The sequence below is a fragment of the Phyllostomus discolor genome, chromosome 3, assembly GCF_004126475.2.
Source record: "Phyllostomus discolor isolate MPI-MPIP mPhyDis1 chromosome 3, mPhyDis1.pri.v3, whole genome shotgun sequence".
Classification (NCBI taxonomy): Eukaryota; Metazoa; Chordata; class Mammalia; order Chiroptera; family Phyllostomidae; genus Phyllostomus; species Phyllostomus discolor.
Window position 1 is genome coordinate 74,207,541 of NC_040905.2, and position 13,986 is coordinate 74,221,526.

General features: G+C 37.3%; 1 protein-coding gene across 1 annotated transcript in view; it reads left to right on the forward strand.

The window, feature by feature from the left end:
* The first annotated feature begins 5,412 nt into the window (after positions 1-5,412).
* WDR36 (WD repeat domain 36) overlaps positions 5,413-13,986 on the forward strand; it is a 40,002-nt gene continuing 31,428 nt past the window's right edge. Inside the window, exons 1-5 of the mRNA XM_028515693.2 lie at positions 5,413-5,714; positions 7,904-7,931; positions 10,413-10,513; positions 11,684-11,801; positions 13,509-13,641. Of these exons, the coding sequence (XP_028371494.1) occupies positions 5,553-5,714; positions 7,904-7,931; positions 10,413-10,513; positions 11,684-11,801; positions 13,509-13,641 (542 nt within the window). The 5' untranslated portion in view covers positions 5,413-5,552. The remainder of the gene's footprint in view (positions 5,715-7,903; positions 7,932-10,412; positions 10,514-11,683; positions 11,802-13,508; positions 13,642-13,986) is intronic.

A 13,986-nucleotide genomic window follows, 5' to 3' on the forward strand; every position in this document is an offset into this window, starting at 1 on the left:
TTTCATTATCACTATTTAACACATACATGTTATATAAGTATTAAATAATATCATCAATATTTAGTTATATGAGAATGTACTTATGATATGGTGTATGTAGGATATAAAAAATATATTTTGTGGTCCCAATCTATTGCTCAGAGATCATTTTCTCTGTGACAATTTCCTTGGAAACTATTCAAAATTGCAACTCTGACACTTTTTATTTCTTAGCCTGCTTTTTCCCACCCAGAACACTTACTAATGTCCTTCAAAGTTATTGTTAACTCCTTTTTTATTGTCTTTCTCTTTTATAGAAGATGAACTCCACAAGGGCAAGTTTTTGTATTCCTGTTTTAATTATTTGTATGTCTGAAGCCAGTCTTGAATATATGCTTTGAGTTCAGCAGTATCAGAAGCATCTAAAAGTGTCTGGTATTCATTAGCTATAAAATAAATACTTCTTGAATGAAATGTAGATCATTCAGGTGACAAAAGACATTTAGTACAAGACATTTAGTAAAAATGGCAGCTTCTGTAGGTGTTTTCTTCGGGACTGTTCAGTGTTCCCAAAATCTTCTATTTGGAGGTAAATATATATAGGCCAGAAGGTTGGCTTTCCAGGAGTACAGTGGAGAAGGAATTAGGAGAACCACTGATCAGTGTGTGATGTTCACTTCATCTTCCAGCCTCAGGGGCAACATCCCTGTGTGTATACTATCCAAATCTGGATTATTTAGGGTTAATTTCCCTAGAAAATAAACCCTGGTCTCCAGAAGAGTAGAATAATAGCCTCATTGTTCTTATTTTAAAGAGCTGTAAATAATTCTTAAATGAGATTCAGTTGTTCCTTTCCTGGAACTTGCCAGAAGACTTCAGAGGGAATGTAATGAGTTCAGAACTGTATGTGACTGAGGTTTTCCATCTTGCAGGCTGTGTTATTTCAGTGGTGCTTTTCTCAACTGGTGCCAGAGAATTTGAAGTCTTGATAACAGGTACTGACAGCACGTATTCCATGATCTCATTCATTTCCAGTATCCAACAGCATTATTGTGCCAGCCATTCCCTTAATAGGTCTCAAAGGGGCTTGCGGACCTCTGGAATCAGAATCACCTGGGAAGTTTGTTTAAATGCAGATTCCTGTTTTTCCCTCTTTCTTTCTTAATCAAATTACTGGTTTGTAGGGTCTGAGTGATTATTTTGCACACTGACCACCACCAGTGACAATAATTTAGTCCGACATCTAACCACGTATTTGTATTATTTAGAATTTTAAACCATCTCTTAAACTTAGTTTAAAGTTATTGTATTTTGAGGTATGTAGCAGATAAGGAAAGGAACTACAAAAACCTATCAGTCCTTCTAAATTTCTACTTTTGGAGAGGTCTTTTGTGGTCAGGGTACTGCTTTTGGGGTGACTATTTTTGCACCATGGGCACTGGCTCTGTACCAATGAGATATACATGGGAAGTTATGCCCTCACAACTCTATTTCTAACAATTCTCCAGGTTGGTGGACACCTCTAATCATAATGTCATTATTTCATGTTTATTATGTACCCAAAATGTGTTCAAGTTATGTTGATAATAAAACATGCCAAAACCTTCCCTCTAGATAATTCTATTATAAAGATCTAATGCAACGTAATTTGCAGGTTAATTTTTTTCATTCATCCTTTCCTTTTTTTGTTTTTTCTATTCTTACTTCCTTAGTGTCAGAGAGGTCTTGTTATCAATGGAGAAAAAAGTCTCTATTCCCATCAAAGTAGCACAGGGGTTTTTTTTTAAATGACAATAAAAGAAAGGTAGTAACCTCACTCAGTGAGCCATAGGGTCTAGTCCAATACCAGATATTTTACTCAGGAGGAAGACTGTAGAGCATACTTAGGAAAAGCTGTTACATGAAAGGCAGTGTCCTTTGAGAGCTACATTTTGTCGATCACTGGAAAGCCTAGGTTTCTGGCATTCAAGTCAGAAAAGTCCTTGAGAGAACAAAACATTGAATGATATTTCTGTAATATCATCATATGATGCTGTTAGCCCACATGTCCTATTATCCTGGCTTTTTACAATGCAGCACTGCAGTTTTCAGTTCTAGTGTAATTGAAAAAGGAAGTAAAAGGATCTTTAAAACCAATAGAATTTCTCCAACCAGACTATAGGAGAGGATGCTGTTACATGGATGTTTGTAGTGATAGCAAACCTAAGCATACTATTTCCAAAGAGCTGACTCTTTTTTCAGGCTAAGTGATAGCATAGGTACTACTGGAGAACCGTTTTACTTGCTGTTATTTAATCAGGCAAAGTTTGTTCTGAGCTTTGAGAAAAGCATCCACCATCCAGTTCCATGTTAAACTTTAATAAAGACAGCAACATTGATAATTGTCAGGACTGACTAAATGGGTAGTACCATATTATCAAAGTAGGTGATTAGAGAAATAGCCAATTTATATCTGGCCAAAGGCAAAACTGTGAAGCAGATTAATTGAAACCCCTTATTACTTTGAAAGCAGAGAGTAGTGTCTGATACATGAAAAAGGATTTATGGTACATAAAAAGAGTTGAAATAAATGGTGTGCTGGTAAAGTAAAGAGGTTTCTCTATACAAAATTTAGGTGACATTTCTCAAGGAGGCTGGCTAAAACAGGAATTTCCACTGGTCTCCAAACTTTAGGTCAAAATTTACATGACATCATTTTAGTGATACATACATGCTTATCTGTGAAAAGGTAATCTAACTCATTCAGCAAACCTCTTCTTTATACCTCAGTTAACAATACCTTGGTCCAATATGTGTTCTGGTGGCACTACTGAACCAGGGAAAATGGAACAGCTAGAATGAACTATTCCCCAAGGTGGAAAGAGTCTGGGATTGAGAATGAGGAGAGCTGACATGGAGTACCTCCTCTTCTATGGCCAAATTATGCAGCTGTAGTTCATAGTAGTTCACACATTTATGAATTAAGGGGACGGACAAGAAAGATCTTGAAACATCATTGGATTGCTGACATACTTCTGTCAACACAATGAAATGACGTGTAAGCATTTCTAAATTTGATAAGATAATCATAAGTACATTGGTTATGTATTAAGGTATAACAAAGTACCCAAAATTGGTGGTCTGGAACAGCAATAAACATTTATCATGTTACACAGTTAAGACAAAAATTCAGAAGTGGCTTAATAGGGTGGTTCTGGCTCAGAAACTTTCATGAGCATGCAGCCAATATGTCAGCACAGCTGATACAGTCATGTGAAGGCCTGATCTGCTTTCAAGGTGCTTTCCTCACATAACTACAAGGTAGTGCTGATGGTGAGCAGAAGGCCTTCAGTTCCTTGCCATGTGAAACACTCCATAGGACTGCTTGAGTATCTTCCCAACATGGCAGTTGACTTCCTCAGGGGCAAATGACTCAAGAAGGAGAAGTCAAAATGTTCAGTGTCTTTTATGACGTAGCCTGGTTATACATGTCAACAAAATTCAATATGAGATGGGACTGCACAAGGACATGAATACCAGAAGATAAGAATCATTGAGGACCATTTTGAAGGCTAGTGATTACAATACATGAAGTCAGTAACAAAAGGAAATTATCTTTGTTATATAAACTACTCAGAAACAGTCACATTTAACCTTTTTTAAAAAGTTAGAAATGACAACATGACTTAGTTATATTTACCTGAACATATTATGATGCCCCAATGTACTGAATCAAATTGAAGATGATCATTTGTTAATAAACTACTACATCAACTTTTTAAAAATCTAACTTGGTACTGACATCCTTGGGGACATCTCTAAATAAAAAGAATAACAGCTAGTTCCTTTTCTTTCACCACACATTCACACAATTTGCTGGCAGCTGCATAGTAAATAACTCAGGGAGGCAACCAGTAGAGAGAAATTAACCCCAGTCAACTGTTTAAGCCGGAAAATTCACAATCAGCCCATAACTTCTTCCCTTTAAAGGATTTTCCATGACAGTTCTAATTTTTAAACTTTTGTCTCACAGTCCAGATGAGGATCAAAAAACATAAATCTTATTGTCAGACAGGCCTACATTCACATTGCTACACTGCCTTTAATTAAGCGACAAGTTTTCTCCAGGAACCTTATGTTCTTCATCTAATGTGAATCCACACCCATCATTTGGCCCAAGGTTAGGTGTTGAAAATGTGATTGCTGAACACATATTTTTCCTATCCTCCAGCTGCCTTCAGTAATCTCTCTTCCTTCTCTAAACCTTGTGCTGGTCTGATTTGGGGCACTAAATAGTCTTGGAACTTTGGACATATCATTTAACCCCAATGAACCAATTTTCTCATGTGTTAAATAGCAATGTGATTTTTGCCCTAAACACCTCTCAGATTTATTTTGAGAATTTTATTAAAATAATAAGTGTCGATGGCTATTTTGAACTTTACAGTCCTGGTTCAGAAACTTTCCAATTTTCTCCCTAAACTGCCAATAGATACAGAAGTCTTTGCTTCTGATTATTAAAACAATGTATACATTACATACAACTTAGGAAATTCTTAAAAAATGTTTATCTAGTAATTAAAAGCATCTGCACGTTTTCTTTACTTGAGAGGTACAATAATAATCCATTAATATTCCTTTTTAAAAACTTATTTATTTTTAGAGAGAGGGGAAAGGGAGAAAGGGAGAGAAATATCAATGTGTGGTTGCCTCTCTGAAGCCCCCAACTGGGGACCCGGCCCACAACCCAGACATGTGCCCAGACTTGGAATTGAACCAGCGACCCTTTGGTTTGCAGGCCTGTACTCAATCCACTGAGCCACACCAGCCAGGACAATCCATTAATATTCCAGTCTTTTCACTGTAAACAAACTCAGTAAAAAGCAGACAAAATCGTTTTATTATACCAAATTTCAATTTCATTGGGAACATCAAGATAGTACTATGAACTCTCACATACTCATTCCTTAGGTTCAAAATTCATCAATCTGTTCCATCCAAACTCTGTACTTCACCCCTAATTATTTGGAAGCCAATACGGATATATAATTTTATCCATAAATATGTTGGTATGTATCGCCAAACAATACAGACCTTAAAAACATACTATTAATACTACTATCATATAAATATAATAACTTCTTAATATCATCAAATATCCAGTCAGCCTTCAAATTTTCTGGATAGTCTCATAGTTTTACATGTTATTGTAGCCACATGTTTAACCTGACTACTTTTGGGTTAGGACTTTGGTCTCCCATTCACCCTCCTGGACCTGAGCGCCCCCCTAGTCTGTCTCCGGCCTCTAGGTCCATTTGAAAAGTGACTAATCAGCCCCACCAGAGCTCCAGAGCACCGTTAAGTTGTTGGAAACTATGCCACACGGAACCTAAATCGCGCCCACCTTATGAGCTCCAGAGGGAGCGCTTTTTCAGTTGCACTGAGGCCAGTCCTCGCTGACGCTATTGGCAGGAGGTGCCGGAAGCGCTTGTGAGTCTGCAGCCCCAGCAAAGGTTTATTCCAAGAGACGCTTTGAAAACCAGGTGCGTGGTTTCCGTCGGAACACAAGCCGAATCTACCGTGCTGCCGCCACTATGGAGGATAATGCGGGAGGCCGCACTGCTAGCGCGCTGTTCGCGGGGTTCCGGGCCTTGGGACTTTTCAGCAATGACGTTCCACACGTGGTGCGGTTCAGTGCGCTGAAGCGCCGATTCTACGTGACAACCTGCGTGGGCAAGAGCTTCCACACGTATGACGTAAGTGACTTCTTCCTAGACCCGCTTCCCGGGAACCACCCTTCCGAGCCCCTAGGTCTACCATGGGGCGATCCCGCTGTCCCCGCCTACACACAGCCTACTTGGGGCTACTCTTTTTGCCCTTCTCCTAACCCCATTTCGCCATCTCAGTACCGCCACGTGCTGTTTTAGACCTGGCAGTCCTCTAGGGGCGAGTTTCGGAAGCTGCCTGGTTAAGGGGAAAGTGCTAGAGAACATTTAAGTTGTATAGCAATCTATTTGTTCAGTAAATATTTAATGAAATTCCCTTGCAGATGTAAATACGATGGAAACAAGTTCCTAGGCCCTGCACAGTATGAGAAAGTATTGCAAGGTATTTATTGTGTGGTTGGTCACACAAGCCGGGTTAGAAATTCCCACCAACTTATTTTGAGACTGAAGAGGGTGAGATTTGTTATGATTTAGGGAACTAACCATATTTGATAGCAAACTAATTTCCCTAAATTTCCCCTGAGCATCTGTTTTCTACCAGTGTTGTGATTCCCGCACAGTGCTACTCTCAGCCTTATAGCACTTTCTTCGCATGGTACAAAGCATTTTGTAGCACCTTATGTAAAATAGGAAACTAAATCTCAGAAAAATTTACCGAAGGCCTTCCAGCTTGTTAGTGATGGACTTCTCAGTCATTGAAATAGTCTTTGTTGTTGTTTACTTGTTTCTTTTGTCTTCTCCAAGTGAATGTATGTTCGGTGAAAGGAGGAACCTTTTCTTAATGATGAAGATAATAGCAAGTGTTAACAAAACACCTGTTCTGGAAGCCATGCTATAAAGTTATATTCCTTGAAAGATTGTGAACATCAAATGGATTATTAGCGAGAAGAAACTTACTGTTGGTAGCAGAATAGGAAAGTGAGGGCCATGCGCAAGGTGGAGGCGGTGCTGGTAGTAGCTAGCATTTATTAAGCAGTTACTGTATGGCTCCATTCTGTTTAAAGTTTATTTATTGAGTCCTCATAATAATCTCAAAGTGGGTATCTATATTTATCATTATTTTATAGAAGAGGACTTTGAGGCACCGGGAGATTAACTTTTTCAAGGTTACACAGCTAGATCAGTTAACTGTAGATTGGGGTCATCAAACTACAGCGTACAAGCCAATCCTGCTCACCACTTGTTTTTGTATGATACTTTAATTCTTTTCCATGTGTGTTTTGCTTATTTTAACATAAGAACCTCCAAGTAAAATTTGCACAGTAGTAGAATGCAATATGATCATATTTTGGCATGGTATGGAGACACGCATCTACTCTCATTTAAGAAACGTAGGATATTTAATTAATCTCTAAGGCCCCTTTTTGCATCTCTGGGGCTGGAATTCCCACTTATACCCCTCTGAGCTCTGTGCTTCTGAGATTAGCAGTTTAGACAATTTTAAATGGTTGGGGGTAAAAATATCAAAAGAATAACATTTCATGGCAGAAGAAAATAATGTGAAAGTCAAATTTCTGTAATCATAAATTAAGCTTATTGGAATACAGCCACACACATTTGTTTGTATATTATTATTTTTTTAAGGTTTCAAATGTACATTATTTCTTCAGTCTTGCCACATTTTAATGGGTACACAGTGCTTTCACTCGGCATCAATTATGAGGTGGTTTTGAGACAATTAATTTTTACACCAGCTGGTACAATTACTAACATCTCCATTCCTTTGGGGTGACTCTGCCAACAGGGGACAGGTTCCATTCTACTCCAGTCTGTGTGGCTGTATGTGCCCCTGCAGGAACACAGAAAGTGGCTCCACTGGCTAATACAGTGTTACCATATTTGTCATGGAAATCAGGTGTTATTTGCCGAACGTTTCCATTGGGAGACGACTTAGCACATTGTGGCCAATGGAAACATCATGAAGTTGAAGAGTGAACTGCAGCAACTGTAGCTACTGGTTTGCTAGAACTTCTCGTCAAGTACCCTTGCAAAGAACCCTGAAAAACAAAAATCACATTTGCTTATGTATTATATGTGGCTGCTCTCCTGGTACATCAGCAGTTGAGTAGTTGTAACAACAAAAGTTAGGATTAATAAATGTCTTTTAGGAAGAATAATATAACAAGTTTATGTACAAGGTTATATTTTGATCTTCAAGTGTTAGATTAATTGTTTTTGTTAATGAAAATTTATTTATTTATTTTTCTTTTTTTAAACAGGTTCAGAAACTTAGCCTGGTTGCAGTGAGTAAGTATAGACTTTATTCTGAATTTCTACATGTTGTGTATCTTTTTAAAATTTTGGTATAAATTTAAGACTTACAGAACATACTAGGAATCCAGTGTGTATTTCAGATAAACTTACGTGGCAAAAAAGGAAAAGGAGTCAAGATCATGTCTTACTTTCACTTGTCATGTCTCTTTAGTCTTCTTTTATGTGGAATAAATAGTTTGTCAGACTTCTGTTGTCTTTCACAACACTGACATTTTTGAAGACAGTATAGGCTATTCTTTTCTAGAATGTCCTTCAATTTGATTTTTCAAAATATTTCCTCGTAATTATATTCAGGTTATGCTTGATGGCAAGAATAACAAAGAAATGATGCTGAATTCTCAGTAAATCATATCAGGAGACACATGCTGTTGGTTAGCCATTTTCCTAGCAGCAGTAACTTTGATTATTTGGTGAAGGTGATATTTTTCAGGAGGCTCCATTTTAAAGTTTTGCCCTTTGTAATTAAGATGCATCTTATGGTAAATATCCTAGTACTCTTCAGAGTGTCATCTACTGCTTTTATCATTCAATGATGATTCTTGCCTGAATCAGTAATTAGCATTATGATTACCAAATACTGATTTTCTGATTTCATTGCTATTTTTACTGTAAGGGAGAATTTTTCCCTTTTCCTGCATTTCGATCTTCTTCCAATGAAAGGAATATTTATTTGTTTGAAAACTGTTTAATACAATAATGGGCTTGTCACAGCTGAGAGTTTCTAGTTTTACCATTAAATATGATCTTGGGGAGAGAAACAGGATATCTGTAAGGAATCTAGTGGGTATATCTGATAAACTTATATTTTGTAAAAGATTATAGAAGGCAGAAGAAGGGCAGTGTAACCTAAGTTGAACACATAAGTGAATAGTAAACCTATAAAAACAGTATTTTAGAAATGAAATTGTGAAGTGTAATGTGCAGCTTGAGAAATACTTAATCCTCTTGGCCCCAAAACAGGAAACAAACAAACCAAAAAAAAGGACAGTGTGACAATGATAGTGAGAGAGGACTCAAGAAATTATCATATGAGAAATGGTAGGAGGTGATAGGCATATTTACCTCGGAGAAAACTGAGTGGAAGCCATGTTGTCCATTTTAAGGGTCAGCATGTAGCATGTCATATGGAGTACTTTTGAGGATACTCCATAGTATAGAGTTAGACAGGGTTCTAAGTTTTGATTTACTTTTTAAATTCTCTTGCAGTTATTAGTGAACTTGGGGTTTCTGAAAACATTCACATGCAGGCTGGATGACTATCATTTTATGTATTAAGTGAGGATTTTTTCCCAAATAACCTCAAAAAGTTTCTTTTTACTTCTTTCAAATTATGTTCTTATGTCTGCAAATATGAGACATTAATTCTCTTAGAAAGGGTTAGAGCTATCTCATAGTTTCAGTCTCATAGTTATTAGATGTCTAAAATAACATTAAAGTCAAAATTTTATACTCTAATTATCAGCTTTTATTTACATACGAGGGCTGTCCAGAAGATATCCAGCCATTATTGAAGATACAAGATACAAGAAACATTGTGCATAGGACAATGATGCCTCAGTCCCCTTCAAAGTGGGCACCTTGGGACCTCACACAGTTCTCCCAGTTGCCTTCAGCTGCTCTGTCGTATTTGTCTAAATCTCATGGATGGTCTGAAATCTCTTCCCTTTCAAAGGTGATTTTAGTTTTCGGAAAAGCCAGAAGTCACAGGATGTGAAATCTGGACTGGAAGGGGTCTGAATCATCTGAGTGATTTCATGTCTCACCAAAAAACTCTGCATGAGACGTGATGAATGAGTAAGCACATTGTTATTATGAAGCTGCCAATCACCAGTTGCCCATAGCTGCAGCCTTCTGAATCATCTGAATAGTTTCTGCAGAGGAATATTCAAGCTTAATGCAAAATTTTGTTTTTTAAAGATTTTATCTATTTATTTCTAGAGAGAGGGGAAGAGAGGGAGAGAAACACCCATATGTGATTGCTTCTTGCATGCCCCCCCACCAGGGACCTGGTTCATAACCCAGACATGTGCCCCAACTGGGAATTGAACCGGTGACCCTTTGGTTCACAGGCCTGTGCTCAATCCACTGAGCCACACCAGCCGGGGCTTAATGCAAAATTTGATGGAGATTTGTTGCTCTACTTGCTCAGTCATTTTGAATGCAATGGCCACACAGTACACATGCTCACTCAGTGATGTCTACCACCCCCACTGACTAGTACAGTGAAGTCCTCATTGTTCACACATGCGCATTCCAGTCCACTCCTTGGCTGCCAGGTTACATAGATATTGCACAAACCATTCTTGTTATATTAACAGTGGTTGGACTATTTCTGGACAGACTTCATATACGTATTCTTAAATTATAACTATGAAAAATGTTATATGTATACTTGAGGTTTCTGTCTGTTTCAAGATCTTAACAATTCTTTATTTTATATTTCTTTTTTCTTAGGTAACTCTCTTCCACAGGATATCTGTTGTATGGCAGCTGATGGGAGGCTGGTATTTGCTGCTTATGGGAATGTTTTCTCTGCATTTGCCCGTAATAAAGAGGTTTGCATCACTGAAATATTTCAATTTGCTTGTCTTTTGTATTAGTAGTTGATTTGCATGGTAAGGGAGGGGTCTTGAATGTTGCCATTTTTCATCTGGCACATTCTCGGACTTCATTCAAATTTGCACCACTGCTTCATAGGAATTGGCTTTTTTTATTATTGACAACTTAGCTTGTGACTCTTTTTCAAAGAACCAAATTGTTGTTCCCTTTCTAGAGAAAGCTAGATTCTCTTGTTTTCTCGACTGCTAAGGAAGATTTTTTTTTTGTCTTAATCTACCAGTTTTCTAAGTTCATCCTGGGACAACTAACTTGAGAGATGTCCTGGCTTTAGCAGTCCAGCATGAAAGGGCATGGCAGTAGAGATGCCTAGGTAGCCAAATAATAGAATCATTGTACTTGTCAAGGGTGAATGAACTGATGTTTGTTCCCAAAATCTTCCAACATCACTACTTATGTGGTAGGATGGCAACTTACCTATTGAGTTCTTTAATGGGAGATGTTTGTATTTTTAGGGAGTTAGGAAAAATGTCTGTTTTTTTGCAAACTATTGCAGTTTGTAGTTTTCCCTGGGAGAGGTACAAATACTAGGTATGGGAAGGCATCAAAGACAACCAACTGTAGGAACCTGTTACCACTGTTACCACCACTAGGGCCAAATGGAGAAGGAGAAGAAATAACATTACTGGAACCTGGTAAGAACTGAAACCATGGAGAAGGGACTGTAGTTACTGAGGAACACAGTATTTCTTCTAGGGAAGAAGTTATTGTTAGAAGTATCTCTCTACCTTCCTCATCTCATCTGGAAGCCAGCTTTTGATGGAGTGTGTAAAGGTCAGCCTTCTAGCACATACCAGTTTTCTAGGATGCATGGAGTTGTGCTGGTTGGGTGAGGGGCCCAGATGTGTGTGTGCCTCCTCCCTGTGCCTCTCAGGTGAGAGGCTGAGCCTCTGAGGTCTCACTTCTGTGTTTTCTTATTATTGAAATGGCTGGAGGAACAGGTGAAACTGTTTGATTCTTTGCTATTTGTTCATCAAAAATTGGATAATCGAAAATTGTACCACATTTCTTAACATGAACATCTTCAAGATTAGCATTTTTTTGTTAGTATGAATGATATTACATGATGAATGAGTAATATGAAATTCTTTTGAACTTTGACATTGTAGGTAGTACATACCTTTAAGGGTCATAAGGCAGAAATCCATCTTTTGCAACCCTTTGGAGATCACATTATCTCCGTTGATACTGACAGCATTCTCATTATTTGGCACATATATTCAGAAGGTAAGAATTAACCAATTTATTCCTTTATCTTGGCATAGTATGTTTATAGTTAAACAATCTATACCAGAGGTTTCATATATAAGCAGTTAAAAAATTTTTAAAAATCATTAACATGTATAGGGAAAAGGTTCTAGGTACAAAATGGATAAGTAGTTTTAGTCAGCTAGTTGAGCTATTTATAATCTGTTTAATGGACTTATCTCAACTTACCCATTTTCCATCGCAGTTCCTCAAGTTTAATGACATGCTATATTCTCTGGGGAGTGAATTTTGGTATATGTTTATACCTGTTAATTCTAGGTTTGTATTTTCGCTTTTAGTGATGGAGATTATAATAATAAACTTGAAGATCCTGTCATCTGAAGGAAAATGTACCTCCTTTTTCTAGGGATGAGTCCATGTCCTTTAGCAGTGGTAACTCTTACACAGTGGCACGGAGCTAAGTTTATGGGACTGTTTTAATTTCTAAGGTTAGGAATTTATACCAGAATATCCCCAGCTTTCCTCAGTAAAAGACTGCTGGTCTATTGTGAATTAAAGCTTTTAAGTTTTTTAATCTGCTTACATTTTTATCTTGTATTACCTCTTGGTTCACTCATCATTTAATTCAGTAAGGTTGCTTTTAGTAAAAAAACCTGGAGACTGCCCTCCTGGGAGTTATTCCATGTTATTCAGACTTGTCAGTCTTTTTTTTTTTTTTTTTTTTTTTTGTCTTTGCTCAGGTAGAGGGAACAGAATTCCAAGAGTGGTCCCTGTGCAGGTGGATATTAAAAGGCCTTTTTAAAAGTTTGAGAATCTGATAGAGTCCAGTTGGCTCTCTAATGATGCTGATGCCCAGCATTTTGTTACTGTTACATCAGCACATTGAACTAGTACCTGCAGGAAGCTGTTTGTAATGAGTTTAAGTAAAACTGTAAACTACAAGTAAAGGGAGGGTTTTAAAAAATAGTATTTAAAGTACATGTATAATTTTTACCTGTACCCGTACTCCTTAAACTGGGGATACCCTGAGCGTGTGCAGCAGTGTGCCAGGTAGTGTGCGAGCCTAAAGACTAAATGAGGAATGCTTTCTTGGGTACTCCAATTTATTGGAAAATTTAGTGAAAAATTGTTTTCATTGTGGATGGACTATGTATGAAGTAGAAAACAAAATTCACATGTAGGAATTTTAAACCAGTGTAAGATTGCACATATGTTAGAGGTTCTTCTGTGGAAGTGTGAGAAGTATGTTCTTAGTTTCACCAAGGTTTGCCCCTTACTTTTTACATGTTTGAGTGACCCATCAAGTCCTCTGTGTATCTGGTCCTTCACTCCCTGGAAGAGCTCAGAGCAAGCACTTCACGTGGAACATTCTCTCTGCCTCTTGATTATGAAAATGTTAAGGCTGCTTCCTAGCATCAACTTTTTAAGTTCTTATTTCTTATTTCTACAAACCAATTTAGCAGCGAGCGGAATTTTTAATAGCATTGATATTAGAATTTCTGTAAAGTTTTCGACTATCTAAATCACATTTACAGTTACCCTCATCACATTTATTTAATTTCTTATGAAATGTTTATAGGTTAGTATATAAGTCTTTGATTTATATTAGTATATAAATCTTTGATGTGGTAGACTTAAGTGCTAAATATATGGATATATGAAAAATATTTTTGAACTAGTTTATAAAAAATAATTAAATGTTATTTATAACTTATACTTTTGTAGAAGAATACCTGCAGTTGACTTTCGATAAATCAGTATTTAAAATTTCTGCAATTTTGCATCCAAGTACATACTTGAATAAAATACTTCTTGGCAGTGAACAAGGAAGCCTACAGTTATGGAATGTGAAATCCAAGTAAGCACTTTATTTAGAACATGATATGGGTAGCACCTACCTTATCTATTACTCCTTAATGTGTACTTAAGTCTCTCAATTCTCCCTGCTTGTATATGTTTACTTGGAGGGCTTTTAGTAAATATATGTTTTTGGAATTGTTATTCATGGCATCTCATATGTGAAAGCTGGCATGTGGTCATGGCACGTGGTGGGCAGCTTTATATGTGCCCATAGAAAAGTGTATACTAATGGCCCTAGTCACTGTAAAAAAAACAGACAACAACAACAACAACAACAAAAAACCCCATGTAGCTGTTGAGAGGTCTCTTGCAAAGTAACATAGGTTCAGAAAAAAATTAACCA